Source organism: Saimiri boliviensis, chromosome 9 (assembly GCF_048565385.1).
Source record: "Saimiri boliviensis isolate mSaiBol1 chromosome 9, mSaiBol1.pri, whole genome shotgun sequence".
In the NCBI taxonomy this organism is placed as follows: domain Eukaryota; kingdom Metazoa; phylum Chordata; class Mammalia; order Primates; family Cebidae; genus Saimiri; species Saimiri boliviensis.
In genome coordinates, this window is record NC_133457.1 from 114,230,049 (window position 1) to 114,245,224 (window position 15,176).

General features: G+C 51.7%; 1 protein-coding gene across 4 annotated transcripts in view; it reads left to right on the forward strand.

Moving 5' to 3' along the window:
- Nucleotides 1-5,976: 5,976 nt before the first annotated feature.
- The window catches only part of BCAS4 (breast carcinoma amplified sequence 4), an 88,552-nt gene continuing 79,352 nt past the window's right edge, over nt 5,977-15,176 (forward strand). For all 4 annotated transcript variants that reach the window (XM_003932574.3, XM_010343121.3, XM_074406658.1 and 1 more), the window contains exon 1: nt 5,977-6,256. In XM_003932574.3, the coding sequence (XP_003932623.1) occupies nt 6,077-6,256 (180 nt within the window). In that variant the 5' untranslated portion in view covers nt 5,977-6,076. The remainder of the gene's footprint in view (nt 6,257-15,176) is intronic.

Genomic DNA, 15,176 nt, shown 5'->3' on the forward strand with positions numbered 1-15,176 from the left:
TGCAGTGCCAAGATTGCACCACTGCACTCTAGCTTGGGTGATAGAGCAAGACCCCGTCTCAAAAAAAGAAAAGAAAATGGAAGTAAAGTACAGAAACAACCAGATTGGTTACAGCTCGGCATTTGCCTTATTTGAACACGGTTCAAACAGTTGGCTACATTTGATTGGCCAAAATTTGGGATGACAGGCATGAGCCACTGTGCCCAGCCAATACCTGGTTTCGCTATGCTTTTATAAAAATGGGATGTGCTTGAAATTACTTCACTCGCGGGGAAACAGACACTAAACAGGAGAGCAACTTCACTTTTTATTTAGTTTTTGCAGAGAGAGGTGCTCTGCTCAGGCTGGTCTTGAACTCCTGGTCTCAAGCAGTTCTCCCGCTGCAGCCTCCCCCAGTGCTGGGATGACAGAGCTGAGCTGCTGCCTGTCTCCTGTTCTTTGTCTGGACTATGGGGATCATGGCAGGACCCACTTGCCTCACGGGGTGTGGAGGAGATCCAGTGAGGGCATCCATGGCAAGAGCTTAGAACAGTGCCCGGCAGGTAGTAAGGGCTCCGGACACATTTTACAGATCAGAGGTCCCAGACAAAGCTATGTCAGTGCTGAACAGTGCAGACTGGAATCACCTAGGGGCATTGTGTTTGTCTGTCTGTCTGTTGAGATGGAATTTCGTTCTTGTTGCCCAGGCTGGAGTACAACGGGCCCCATCTCGGCTCACGGCAACCTCCGCCTCCTGGGTTCAAGCCATTCTCCCGACTCAGTAGGTGGGATTACAGGCATGTGCCACTATGCCTGGCTAATTTTGTATTTTTTGTAGAGACAGGGGTTTCTCCATGTTGGTCAGGTTGGTCTCGAACTCTTGACTTCAGGTGATCCACCCACCTCGGCCTCCCAAAGTGCTGGGATTACAGGTGTGAGCCCCGGCCACACCCAAGGCCAATTAAATCACAGCCTCTCGGGGTGGGATCTGGGCATCAGTATTTTCTGGAAGTTTCCCAGGCGTTTTCAATGTGCAGCCACGTTTGGGAACTGTCTAGTCTAGAACTTTGCGTGCCTGAGGTCTGCGCTGGGAGAACTGGCTTTGAAAAGACGCCGACAAGCCGTCATTTTGTAGCTAAAGGTGAAGCGGATGGCGTCGGGGCAGAAGGACCCAACGGGGGCTGTGGCTCCCAGGGACCTTCGGGTCTGGCAACCACCGGCACCCCCAACCCCCCAGGCTGGGACGGAGCCACTGCCCGCACCCGCGGAGGCCTCCAGAGCAGGAGGCGGGAGCAGCAGCTCTGAGCCCGGCTTGGGCACCAGAGGGAGCTCGTGGGGACGCGCCACGGCTCCAGCCCCGCAGCTGGTTCAAACTGGTTTGGGCAGGGTGCGGCCTGGGCGGGCGGCATTCCAGGCCCCAGGCTCGCGGCTGTCGGGGCCTCCCCAAGGGCTGCAGACCTGGGCCCGGGAGCAGCAACGGCAGGGCCCCGGGGCAGGCGCCCAGCACCCTGAGAGGCAGCGGGGGTGTTGGAAAGCTCCACGCGCTTTGTGTGAAGTCATTACTTGGCCTCCCACGGGGTCCCCGACTAACGCGGGCAGCGCGGCGGAGCCCCCGGGTGGGGGTGACTCTCAGACCTCAGCGCGCAGTGGAATCGATGCCCAGCTTGGGAAGCGCGGGGGGCCCAGCGCCCCCGTCACCACACGGCCTGATTCAGAACGCCCGGGGTGGGCTTCTGGGCATCCGTATGTTTAGCAAAATATTTTTAAGGTACAATCACACATTGAGGAAAAAAGGCTAGAAAGAAAATGATTGTCAACCCGCCAACCTGGACATTGGTGAGGGTCACAGAGACCCCTTCCCCAGACCTCCTGTCCCCAGGGAAGAGGATTCGGGCAATTAACGCTTTTAGCTAATATCCCGGGTTTTATGTGTGTGTATATATATATGTATATATATATATATATGCAATTTTGTTTTTCCTTTTTCTTTTCTTTCTCTTTTTTCTTTCTTTCTTTTTTTTTTTTTTGAGGCGGAGTTTTGCTCTGGTTACCCAGGCTGGAGTGCAATGGCGCGATCTCGGCTCACCGCAACCTCCGCCTCCGGGGTTCAGGCAATTCTCCTGCCTCAGCTTCCTGAGTAGCTGGGATTACAGGCACGTGCCACCATGCCCAGCTAATTTTTTGTATTTTTAGTAGAGACAGGGTTTCACCATGTTGACCAGGATGGTCTCGATCTCTCGACCTCGTGATCCACCCGCCTCCGCCTCCCAAAGTGCTGGGATTACAGGCGTGAGCCACCGCGCCCGGCCTTCTTTTTTTTTTTTTTTTTTTTTTGAGACAGGGTCTGGCTCTGTCACCCAGGCTACAGTGAAGGATTGCTCCTGGCTCACTGCAGCCTCGACCTCTGGGCTCAAGCAGTCCTCCCACCTTAGCCTCCCAAGTAGCCGGGACCACAGGCATGTACCACCACTCCTGGCTAAGCTTCGTATTTTTTGTAGATACAGGGGTTTCACCACGTTGGCGAGGCTGGTATCAAACTCCTGGCCTCAAGTGATCTGCCCGCCTCAGCCTCCCACTCCCAAAGTGCTGGGATACAGGCGTGAGCCACAATGCTAAACTGGCTTTTTTTTTTTTTTTTTTTTTTTTAATGAGTCATTTTAGACATTCACACAGTTTTGATATTGTTACAAACATCAGCCAAAGAAGTAAAACATTCCAAATATTGAAATCCCTCTCAGCCAAACACGAGGTCAGGAGTTCAAGACCAACCTGGCCAACATGGCAAAACCCCATCTCTCCTAAAATTACAAAAATTAGGAGTGGTAACACGCGCCTATAATCCCAGCTACTTGGGAGGCTGAGGCAGGAGGATCACTTGAGCCTGAAAGGTAGAGGTTGCAGTGAGCTAAGACGGTATCACTGCACACCAGCCTGGGTGATAGAGACTTGGTCTCAAAAAAAAAAAGAAAAATTAAATCCCTCTTGGGCCAGGTGTGGTGGCTCACACCTGTAATCCCAGCACTCTGGGATGCCAAGGCTGGTGGGTCACTGGAAACCAGGAGTTCGAGACTAGCTCGAAACCCGTCTCTACTAAAAATACGAAACTTAGCCGGGCTTGGTGGTGCTTGCTTCTGTAGTCCTGGCTACTCAGGAGGCTGAGGCAGGAGAATTGCTTGAACCCGGGAGGCGGAGGTTGCAGTGAATTAAGATTGTGCCACTGCACTCCAGCCTGGGCAACACCACAAGACTCTGTCTCAAAAAAGAAAAAGAAAAAGAAATCCCTCTCATACCCCTCCCCAGTTTCTTCTCCCCCACCCTAAAGGAGCCACTGTGGGAACACGGGTGCCTCGTTCGCATGCACAGCTTTGTACTTTGCTCCATCTGTCGGTGTCCATAAACAATATACAGTGTGGTTCTGCATGGTTTCAAAACTGTGCTAATGGCACAGTGCCCTGCAGAGTCTTCTGCTTTTTTTCCCCTTAGCTTTATGTTTCTGAGATTTAACTGCCAGGAGAAGTTTGCTGTGCTCAGGTCAATTGGCCAATATGAGGCCAGTCCGGGGCTCTTTGTGGGGGATGCCACCCAGCAGCGGGCATGGGCACAGGTCTGAAACTGGCTCCTAGGGGATGTCGAGGAGGGCTTGGAGCATCAGGGAAATCACCGCAGTGACGAATGGTCAAGTGTGGGCTCAGTGAGTTCCTATAAAACCCTTAAGCACAAATACTTGAGGCCCAAGTCTCTGCCAAGAATTTTCCAGAAAATGACTTTGGTCTGAAGGCCTGGGCATTTGGATAGGGAGAAATTAACAGTGGGCAGAGTTGGAAGTGGGAATTGTGCAGTGATGGACACAAAAGACAGATCAAATGTGTGTTGTTTAGGCCCCACCTAGGGTTGCCAACTACAATATCATTTCAGATTTAACGGAGAGGAAGGTGTGAGATGGCCTGTTTGTTTATTTGCACCCTTGATACCAGCCCCCCTTTAAAAAAAAAAACCGGTCGAGCATGGTGGCTCACACCTGTAATCCCAGCACTTTGGGAGGCTGAGATGGGCGGATCGCCTGAGGTCAGGAGTTCAAGACCAGCCTGACCAACATGGAGAAACCCCATCTCTTCAAAAAATACAAAATTAGCCTGGTGTGGTGGTGCATGCCTTAATCCAAGCTACTGGGGAGGCTGAGGCAGGAGAATCACTTGAACCTGGGAGGCGGAGGTGGTTGTGGTGAGCCGAGATTGCGCCACTGCACTTCTGCCTGGGCAACAAGAGTGAGACTCCATCTCAATTAAAAAAAAAAAAAAAAAAAGAGAGAGACAGGGTGTGTTCTTGTTCACTGTGTCAGGTAGGCTGGAGTGCAGTGGTGCGATCATAGCGCACTGCAGCCTCAACTCCTGGCCTCAAACAATCCTCCTGCATCTGCCTCCCTAGTAGCTAGGACTACAGTTGTGCACCACCACACTCTGCAATTTTATTTTTTTTCTTTTATTATTATTATTTGAGAGATGGAGTCTCCTTACGTTGCCCAGGCAGCTCAGCTTCAACCCCCCCCCCCTTTTTTTTTGAGACGGAGTCTCGCTCTGTCGCCCAAGCTGGAGTGCAGTGGCAAAATCTGCACTCACTGCAACCTCTGCCTCCCTCTGCCTCCCAGGTTCAAGTGATTCTCCTGCTCCACCCTCCTGAACAGTTGGGATTTACAGGCGCATGTCACCACGCCAGGCTAAGTTTTTTTATTTTTTTGTAAGTAGAGACAGGGTTTCACCATGTTTGTCAGGCTGGTCTCAAACTCCTGACCTCGTGATCCACCCACATCGGCCTCCCAAAGTGCTGGGATTACAGGCGTGAGCCACCTTGCCAGGCAATCATTTTTTTTTAAAGCCAATTTAACATTTAAAGAAAAGTCATCAGGCCGGGTGAAGCGGCTCACGCCTGTAATCTCAGCACTTTGGGAGGCTGAGGCGGGTGGATCACTTGAAGTTAGGAGTTCGAGACCAGCCTGGCCAACATGGCGAAAACCCATCTCTACTAAAAAAATACAAAAGTTAGCCACGTGTGGTGACTGGCACCTGTAATCGCAGCTACTCGGGAGGCTGAGCAGGGAGATAATTGCTTGAACTCGGGAGGTGGAGGTTGCAGTGAGCTGAAATCGCACCACTGCACTCTAGTCTGGGCGACAGAGTGAGACTGTCTCCAAATAAATAAATAAATAAATATTATCAAACAAAAATCAAAACTCTAGATTTTTCTTATGCCTGTTTGCCTTTTAGTACTTTCCTCATTAGCACTGCTGGGGTGGGAGAAGGGGTGCGCCTCTCTCTCTTCAGCCCTAGGGCCTGTAAAGGGTCTAGGCCAGCCTCCGAGGGCGTGGAGGGCGTGGGGGGCAGTTGTCAAATTTAGTGTGCTCAATCGTTTCCTGGTGAAGCTTATTTTAAAAGCTGCCCCTAGGAGGAAGACGAGGATCACTACACTCGGGCTGCCCTACCTTCTAGGACCCTCCGCGCGCTGCAAACCACATGCTCTAGTAGGATGGGAACCGGCCGCGGGGGAGGCGGGGAGCAGCTTTGGGCTTCCTCTAAGATAGCGCCTCTCTAACCCCGACGCCCGTTGGAATCACCTGGGGAGCTTTAGAAACTACTGATGCCCAAGCCCCACCCCGAAGGATTCTGACTTATTCGGCGTGGCTCGAGGCGTGGCTCCCGGGCTTTTAAAAGCTCCCCGGGGATTCTATTGTCGGCGGGGGCCGGGAGCTCGTGCTCTACCGGGATTCCGATGGGGAGGGGTGGCTTACCCCAGTAGTTCTCAAATTTAGCTTTGGTTCAACAATTTGGTTGGAACCACCTAGCAAACATCAAAAGATCCTGATGCCCAAGTCCCAACCCAGTGACTGTGTGGTCCGGGCTTGGGAAATTCTGAAGGAGCTCCAGGTGACTGCCATCTGCAAGCGAGTTTGCAAAGCCCTGATGCCCAGGTGCTGCGGGGGCGGGCGCAGCGCGCGGCTCTCGCCACTGGGTGGCGCTGCCCGCTCGGCCCGGCGCTCCTGGAGCCGCGAGCCGCCGCCGCGGTGAGCGCACCTGCCCCTCCTCCGCCAGGCGGGCCGCGGGGCATGCAGCGGGCCGGGGGCGGGGCTCTGAGGCCCGGGCGCAACTACGGGCTCCCAGGCAGCCTCCGCCAGCTGGACCCCGCCGCCCTCCTGATGCTCCTCGTGGACGGCGACCGGCCGGAGCCCATGCGCAGCGGAGCGCGCGAGCTCGCGCTCTTCCTGACCCCCGAGCCTGGGGCCGAGGTAGGGGACGGGGCTGTGGAGTTGCAGGAGAGGGGTCTCGCGGTGGGGGGTCCGGGCTCCGAATGGGGACCCTCGGCTTCGCCGGAGCATCCTTTCGCTCTCGGAGTTGGGGGTCCCGGGGATTCCCCTTTCCTGGAGGGTGGCTGCGGGGCGCCACCCAGAGATGCGCAGCGGGTCGTCCCTGCTCCCTCCTCCGGGCGACACCGGGCCCCGGAGGCCCAGGCTCGCCTTCCCTCCCCACCCAGGTCCCCCAGCATCCGCTGGGTCCCGAGACGCCGCCCTTCTCCAGGCCAGCCCTGGGGGAGGGGGACCCCGGGACCGCCCCTGCCCTGGCTGTCCCCGAGCGGTGCCCAGGTCGAGCGGCGCCGCAGCCTGCGGCTGTGCGGGAGCCCCGAGGCCGTGCTGCGCTGCTGCAGCTCGGAGCGAAAACACCACGCCTGTCTGCGCTTTCTATTTTAAAAGCACCAAATGAAAAGCAGATCCAAAACGAGACCCTCCACCTTCCGGCTGAAGGCATCTGTCGCGGTGCTGTGAGAAAGTTATTTACCCGAGTTCACTAGGAGTTGTATTTACGACCAGAAATTCAACCCATTTTCTTTTTAAACCACAAAAGCAGTTCGAGTATTTAAAATAGAGGCTGTGCACCCCTCTCTCTTTTCTCTCGCATCCTAATTCTGGTTTTCTTAGAAAACCGGCATTAGCGGTTTGGTGTAAATCATTCTGGACATTTAAAGTGCATTTACAGGGCCAGGCGAGGTGGCTCACGCCTGTAACCCTAGCACTTTGGGAGGCCGAGGCGGGCGGATCACGAGGTCCGGAGATCAAGAGCATCTTGGCTAACACGGTGAAACTCCATCCCTACTAAAACTACAAAAAAAAAAAAAAAAAATTAGCCGGGCGTGGTGGCAGGCGCTTACAGTCCCAGCTACTCGGGAGGCTGAGGCAGGAGAATCTCTTGAACTCAGAAGGCAGAGGTTGCAATGAGCCGAGATCGTGCCACTGCACTCCAGCCTGGGTGACAGAGAGAGACTTCGTTTAAAAAAACAAAACAAAACAACAACAACAACAAAAACGGCACTACAGATGTAGATTTGTGTATATCTGTATATGTCTAGGCAAAGTATTGGCTCATGCCAGTGGTCTCAGCATTCTGGGAGGCTGAGGCGGGAGGATGCTTGAGGTGGGAATGGGGATGGGGATAGTGGACAGGGGAAGGTTGAGGCAGTAGTGAGCCTTGATCATGCCACTGCACTCCAGCCTGGGCGACAGAGTGAGACTCTTTTTTAAAAATCTGTCTCGCCAGGTGTGGTAGCTCACGCCTGTAATCCCAGCACTATTGGGAGGCCGAGACTGGCGGATCACGAGATCAAGAGTTCGAGATCAGTCTAATCAACATGGTGAAACCCTGTCTCTAATAAATATTTTTAAAAATTAGCTGGGCATGTAGTCCCAGCTACTTGGGAGGCTGAATCAGGAGAATTGCTTGAACCAGGAGGCAGAGGTTGCTTGAGCTGAGACTACCATTGCACTCCAGCCTGGGCAACGAATGAAACTCTCTCAAAAAAATGCGTAAAATCTATCTTTCCATATATATATTTATTACATATATATATTTGTTTTTTTCTTTTTTTTTTTTTTAACCAATTTTGGACAGAACAGTTTTTAGGTTTTTAGCGTTTTTTTTTTTTTTTTTTTTTGAGACAGGGTTTCACTTTGTCACCCAGGCTGGAGTGCAGTGACACAATCAAACCTCAGTGCAGCCTCAACTTCCTGGGCTCACACGATCCTCCCACCTCAGCCTCCCACATTACCAGGACCACAGGCACACCACCACGTCAGGTTAACTTTTTAAACAAAGTTCTTTTGTAGAGACAAGGTCTTTATGTTGCCCAGGCTGGTCTTGAACTACTGGGACCAAGCGATCCTCCAGCCTCAGCCTCCCAAAGTGCTGGGCTTACAGGCTTGTACCATTGTGGCTAGCTGATTTATGCTAGTTTTATTATTATCTTTTTTTTTTTTTTGAGATGGAGGTTTCACTGTTGTTGCTCAGGCTGGAGTGCAATGGTGCAGTCTCACCTCGTTGCAACCTCTGCCTCCCGGGTTCAAGTGATTCCCCTGCCTCAGCCTCCCGGGTAGCTGGGATTACAGGCATGCACCACCACACCTGGCTAATTTTTGTATTTTTAGTAGAGGTGGGGTTTCTCCATGTTGATCAGGCTGGTCTAGAACTCCTGACCTCAGGTGATCTGCCCACCTCAGCCTCCCACGGTGCTGGGATTGCAGAGGTGAGCCACCTCTCCTGGCCTATATTAGTTTTTTTTTTTTTTTTCTTTTATCTGGAAGTCACTGAGCTAACGGCCTATATGAGTTTTAAAGAAAACCTTGCTGCTGTAATACTGTCCTGCAACTTGCTTTTTTTTCTTTACTCAATCGCATGGGCAGATAGACGGGTGGGGACAGCAGTGGGAAGGTATGGGGCTTCGTTTTGGTGTGATGAACATGTTCTGGATGTTAGATAGTTGTGATGGTTGCACAAATTTTTGAATATACTGAAAATTGCTGAATCGTACACTTTAAAGGGATGAGTTTTGTGGTTTGTGAATTTTATCTCAATTTAAAAAGCAACATGGAGGCAGGGCACAGTGGCTTATGCCTGTAATTCCAGCGACTTGGGAAGCTAAGGTGGCAGGATCACTTGAGACCGGGAGTTCAAGACCGTTCTGGGCAATGCAGGGAAACCCGTGTCTCTACAAAAAATGTTCAAAGATAAAAATTAAAAACAATTTAAACATTAAAAATAATGTGAATATGTTTCCATAAACACTGTCTGATAGAAATATAATTGGAGCTACAAATGTGAGCCACCTATGTAATTTTTAGTGTTCTAGGAACTACATGAAAAACCGGTGGCCAGGCACCACGGCTCACGCCTATAATCCCAGCACTTTGGGAGGCCAACACGGGCAGATCACTTGAGGCCAGGAGGTTGAGATCAACCTGGCCAACATGGTGGAACCCCGTCTCTGCTGAAAAAAACAATTAACCAGGCGTGGTGATGCATGCCTGTAACCCCAGCTACTCAGGAGGCTGAGGCACGAGAACCGCTTGAACCTAGGTGGCAGAGGCTGCAGTGAGCTGATATCACGCCATTGCATTCCAGCCTGGGGGATAGAGTGAGACTCTGTCTCAAAAAACCAAACCAAACAACAAAGAAAACCCAGAAGAGAGAGGAAAAAAAGAAACAGTAAATTAATTTCAATATATTTAAGATAATAGTATATCTGAGCTGGGCGCGGTGGCTCACGCCTGTAATCTCAGCACTTTGGGAGGCCGAGGCGGGTGGATCACGAGATCAAGAGATCGAGACCATCCTGGTCAACATGGTGAAACCCCGTCTCTACTAAAAATACAAAAAATTAGCTGGGCATGGTGGCACGTGCCTGTAATCCCAGCTTCTCGGGAGGCTGAGGCAGGAGAATTGCCTGAGCCCAGGAGGCGGAGGTTGCGGTGGGCCGAGATCACGCCATTGCACTCCAGCCTGGGTAACAAGAGCGAAACTCCGTCTCAAAAAAAAAAAAAAAAAAAGTATATCTGGGCCAGGTGCAGTGACTCACACCTGTAGTCCCAGTGCTTTAGGAGGCCAAAGCTGGAGGATTGCTTGAGCTCAAGGAGTTCCAGACCAACCTGGGCAACATAGTGAGGCCCGTCTCTAGTTAATAAAAAATAAAAATAAAAAGTATATCCAAAATATTTCAACATGTGATCAATAGAAAAAAGTTAATGAAATTTCATATTCTGTTCTTTGTCCTGCGTTTTCCAAATCAGGCTTTTGACACTGACCTTTCAGTCTATCTCAACTTGGACTGGCCACATTCGAAGTGTTCAGTAGTCCCATGAGATGTGTGGCTTCCACGTCCTAGAGCCTGGGTCTCCGTGACTCTCTGACTTCCTAGTGTCCACGATGAAATGGTAATTGTACCCATTCCTGAGCACATACTGTGTGGCACCAGTTTGCCAAACTCTGTTCATGGCTTATGTCATTGTCATGGCAGTGACCCACTGACTGGGATAGGTGTTATGTCAATTTTATGGCTCAGCATATGGAGGCTCTCACAGGCTAAAGGAGGTCCTGTGGATGTAGTGTAACTGACGAATCCTTCATCAATGGTTCAGGGCTGCTGCGTTTTGCCAGGCAGGGTCCTGGGGAAGGCTCAGCGCTCCCCAGGCACACTTTGGTCTGGCATCCCAAGGACTCAGGGACAGACAGGTTGTCTGTGACTTTTCACTGTCTTTAGCATCCTGAGTGCGTTTTTTGTTTCTTCTCTCCCTTACTCTCGGCAGCAAGATGTCATTGTGCCCGGTGGCTAAGTCCCAGCTTCATTTTGTCTCTATTAGGAATAGTCTTTAGGAGAAACTGCGTGTATTAATTTCATTTTCTCACTCAGGGCTCTCTTTAGCTCAGTCACGGATTTGCTAATGCTCATTTGTAAGGGACGTGTAATAAAGAGCCCCAACTCCCTGTAGCTCCGTGCAGCAATAACCCACTTAACGCGCTTGCTGAAGTTTATTTACCAAAAGAGACAGAAACCGCGCCAGGGCAGAGCCGCGTGCAGCCTCCTCTTTTAAAGCTTAATTCATTAGCAGATCCTCAAGCTGGAACAGTTTCCAGGGGGGCAGATGAGCAGGAAAAGGGGAACCTGGTTTGCGAACAGGCTTGGACAGCAGCTTCCACCCTACCAGCCTGTCTCCCAGGGACACTTTGGCCTCTTCCACAGAGCAGTAGGAATCTCAGTCCGGTCAGCCCCAGCCCTGGGGAGTCCTGGGCCTCCCATGAAGTGGGGCCTGCTTCATTCCGCCTGTCTATGTTCCAAGTCCCTCCTGGAGCTGGAGACACCACAGGCAGTGAGACATGAAAGGCCCTTGCCCCATGGCACGGCCAGACAATAAACACGTAACAAGGCCAGATGCAGTGGCTCACACCTATAATCCTAGCATTTTTGGGGGGTGAGGTGGGCAGATGCTTTGTGCCCAGGAGTTGGAGACCAGCCTGGGCAACATGGCAAAATCCTGTGTCTACAAAAATTAGCTGAGCATGGTGATGGTGTGTGCCTGTGGTCCCAGCTACTAGGGAGGCTGAGGGAAGATCGCCTGGGCTCTGGGAGGTAGAGGTTGCAGTAAGCTGAGATCACATCCCTGCTCTTCAGCCTGGGCGACAGAGTGAGACCCATCTCAAAAAAGAAAACCGTAACAAATAAGACCTCTAAATTGTAATGAATGCTGTGAAGCACGCAACGTGGGCAGATGTGAGATAGGGCGCCTGTGTTTGCACAGATTCAGGAGGGTGAACAGAAGGTTACTGTCTGGGTGGGTGCAATCATGGAGGTCTTCCCTGAAGCAGCACTGTCTTAGGATGAGCCCTGAGCCTGAATAGGAGTTGGCTGGCTGAGGAGAAGAATACCCCAGGCAGAGAGAACAGTTCTTACAAAAGCTCTGGGCATGAAGCTGGGGCTTCTTGGGGGATAAAGAGAAGAGGGGGTCGGGGGTGAAGCAGCAGGAGAAGCGGCAAGTGAGGGCACAAGCTCTGCCTGGACTTCACGCTGCTTTCCCCAGACGGAGGAGCTGTGAAAGGGCGGTGCCTTGAGCTGGGTTGGCAGGTGAGTTACTGTTTCCAGGGCCCCTGGGGTTTTCTGTTCAAACAGGTCCCCTGCCACCCCTCTTTCTGGTCTGAACTTCCCCCTCACTTTTTGTTTTGTTTTGTTTTTTTGAGACAGAGTCTCGCTCTGTTGCCCAGACCAGAGTGCAGTGGTGCGATCTCTGCTCACTGCAACTTCCGCCTCCCAGGTGCGGGCACTTCTTCCGCTTCAGCCTCCCTAGTAGCTGGGATTACACGCGCATGCCACCATGCCTAACTGATTTTTGTTTCAGTAGAGACAGGGTTTTGCCATGTTGGCCAGGCTGGTCTCGAACCCCTGACCTCAGGTGATCTGCCTTCCTTGGCCTCCCAAAGTGCTAGGATTACAGGCTTGAGCCACCGTGCCTGGTAAACTTTTGATTTTTCTAGTCAGGATGAGAGAAAAGGGAACTATTTCTCCAAGCTCTACCTGGAAAAAGTAGAAAAATGTAAGTTAGCCAAAGGTGGCCTTGAGTTTCGAGAAAAATGTGGGAGAGGCATTTTCTTTGTAGAAGCTAAAAATATTACGTCCAAGTCGCAAACATAGTGTGCCTATGGGAACATTCCTAGCTTGCGTCCTATTCTTGTGTCACCTGCTGGTCCCCTTTGGTCATTCAGATTTGGGGTGCTGGATTAGAAGTCTGCAGTGGGGGTCTGGGCAAGGTGGCTCATGCCCGTAATTTCCGTACTTTGGGAGGCTGAGGCAGGTAGATCACTTGAGGTCAGGAGTTTGAGACCAGGCTGGCCAACATGGTGAAACCCCCATCTCCACTAAAAATACAAAATTAGTTGAGTGTGCTGGCAGGTGCCTGTAATCCCAGCTGCTTGGGAGGCTGAGGCAGGAGAATCGCTTAAACCTGGGAGGTGGAGGTTGCCGTGTGCTGAGATCGCGCCATTGCACTCCAGCCTGGGCAATGAGGGTAAAACTGCATCCAAAAAAAAAAAAACAAGTCTCTTGGGTGGTACTCCAGGGCATGGTCTACCGTCTCAAATATGTAGTTCCAAGATTTATTCCTTAAAACGTTTTTTGAGATGGGGTCTTGCTCTGTTGCCCAGGCTGGTCTTGAACTCCTGGGCTCAAGCAATCTGCCCACCTCGGCCTCCCAAAGTGCCGGGATCACAGGCATGAGCCACCGCACCTGGCCAGTTTCTTAAATTGTATGGCAAAGCTGCATTGTGCCAGACACTGCATCAGGCACTGGGTAAGACCAGCAAGACAGGTAGGGAGGACGAGGAGCAGACTAGTGACCAACAGAGTGACTAAGTGGTGATAAATACCATGCAGGAGACACCTGAGGGGTGATGCAGGCTGAGGGGAAGGAGGATGGAAAGGGCCAGAGATCGAAGAGCTGCAGCAGGCCGGGCGCGGTGGCTCAAGCCTGTAATCCCAGCACTTTGGGAGGCCGAGGCGGGTGGATCATGAGGTCAAGAAATCGAGACCATCCCGGTCAACATGGTGAAACCCCGTCTCTACTAAAAACACAAAAAATTAGCTGGGCATGGTGGCGCGTGCCTGTAATCCCAGCTACTCAGGAGGCTGAGGCAGGAGAATTGCCTGAACCCAGGAGGCGGAGGTTGCGGTGAGCCGAGATCGCACCATTGCACTCCAGCCTGGGTAACAAGAGCGAAACTCCGTCTCAAAAAAAAAAAAAAAAAAAAAAAAGAGCTGCCAGCAGATGGCTGGCCACAGGGGAAAGAAGAGGAAGTGGAAGGTGCCTGAGTGGAGGGACCTCAGTGACCACAGCGAGCATCGGGGGAGGTAGACAGGGCCACACTAGGGCCCGGGTCCCCAGGGGAGAAGTCTGGATTCTGTTCTAGGGTCATGCATAAAGGACAGGATCTGATTTATCGACTTGTGCTAGGCATAGTAGCTCACACCTGTAGTCCCAGCACTTTGGGAGGCTGAGATAAGAGGATCGCTTCAACCCCAAAGTTTGAGGCTGCAGTGAGCTCTGAGCGCCCCTGCACTCTAGCCTGGGTGACAGAGCAAGACCCTGTCTCAACGATAATAACAAATGAAAAGATTCACAGACTGGTGGCTGCGGTGCTAGAATGTATTGGGGGGACCACAGTGGCAGCAGGCAGACCGGAGGCGGCTGCCATGCGATCCAGGTGGACAAGGACTGAGCTGGCTGCCTCCCTGCACCAGAACCTTCCAGGGCATGAAGAGCCAGGGCCAAGGCAGGTGCTGGGAGAGGCAGCCTCTCTTACATGTGTCTGACTTTCTACCCACAAGACCTCCCAGCAGCGGAGGGAGCCTGCCTCAGGGCTCTGGCAACCTCTTATTATAGCATATGTCCTTGCTTTAGGTGAAGGTCTGCCTAGAGCCTTGGATGAAGGTTCCCCATCTGGCTGATCCTCAGCATCACACAGAAGCCTTAAAACAAACATATTAGGCCAGGCATGTTGCCTCATGCCTGTAATCCCAGCATTCTGGGAGGCCGAAGTGAGCAGATCACTTGAGGTCAGTAGTTCGAGATCAGCCTGTCCAACATGGCGAAATGCCATCTCTATTTAAAAAAAAAAACAACAAAAATTAGCTGGGCATGCCAGTGGACACCTGTAATCCCAGCTACTTGGGAGGCTGAGGCAGGAGAATTGTTCGAACTTGGGAGGCAGAGGTTGCCCTGAGCCGAGAGCGCACCACCACACTCCAGCCTGGGTAAGAGAGAGCGAGACTCCGTCTCAAAAAACAAACAAGACACGTTGGCTGGGCATGGTGGCTCACACCTGTAATCCAGCACTTTGGGAGGTTGAGGTGGGCAATCACTTGAGACCAGGAGTTTGAAACCAGCCTGACTAACATGGCAGTCTCTATAAGAAATTCAAAAAAGCCAGGTGTGGCAGTGCGCGCCTATAGTCCCAGCTACTTGGGAGGCTGGGGCATGAGAATTGCTTGAACCCGAAATGTGGAGGTTGCAGTGAGCCAAGATGGCACCACTGCACTCCAGCCTGGGCGACACAGTGAGACTCCCATCTCAAAAAAAAAAAAAAGTAAAAAATAAAGTAAATTGGAGTTGGTATCTATCTATCTGTATATATATTCAAGAGACAGGGTTTCACTGTATTGCTCAAGCTGGTCTCGAACTCTTGGTTAAGCAGTCCTCCCACCTCGGTCTCCCAAAGTGCTGGAATGACAGGTTTTAGTCACCACGCTTACCTGGTTTTATTTTTTTTTAATTTTGTCTAAAAATTTAAAAATGTGTGCACATATTACAAATCCAAAAGACCCTGTGGCCGTGGAGGGAT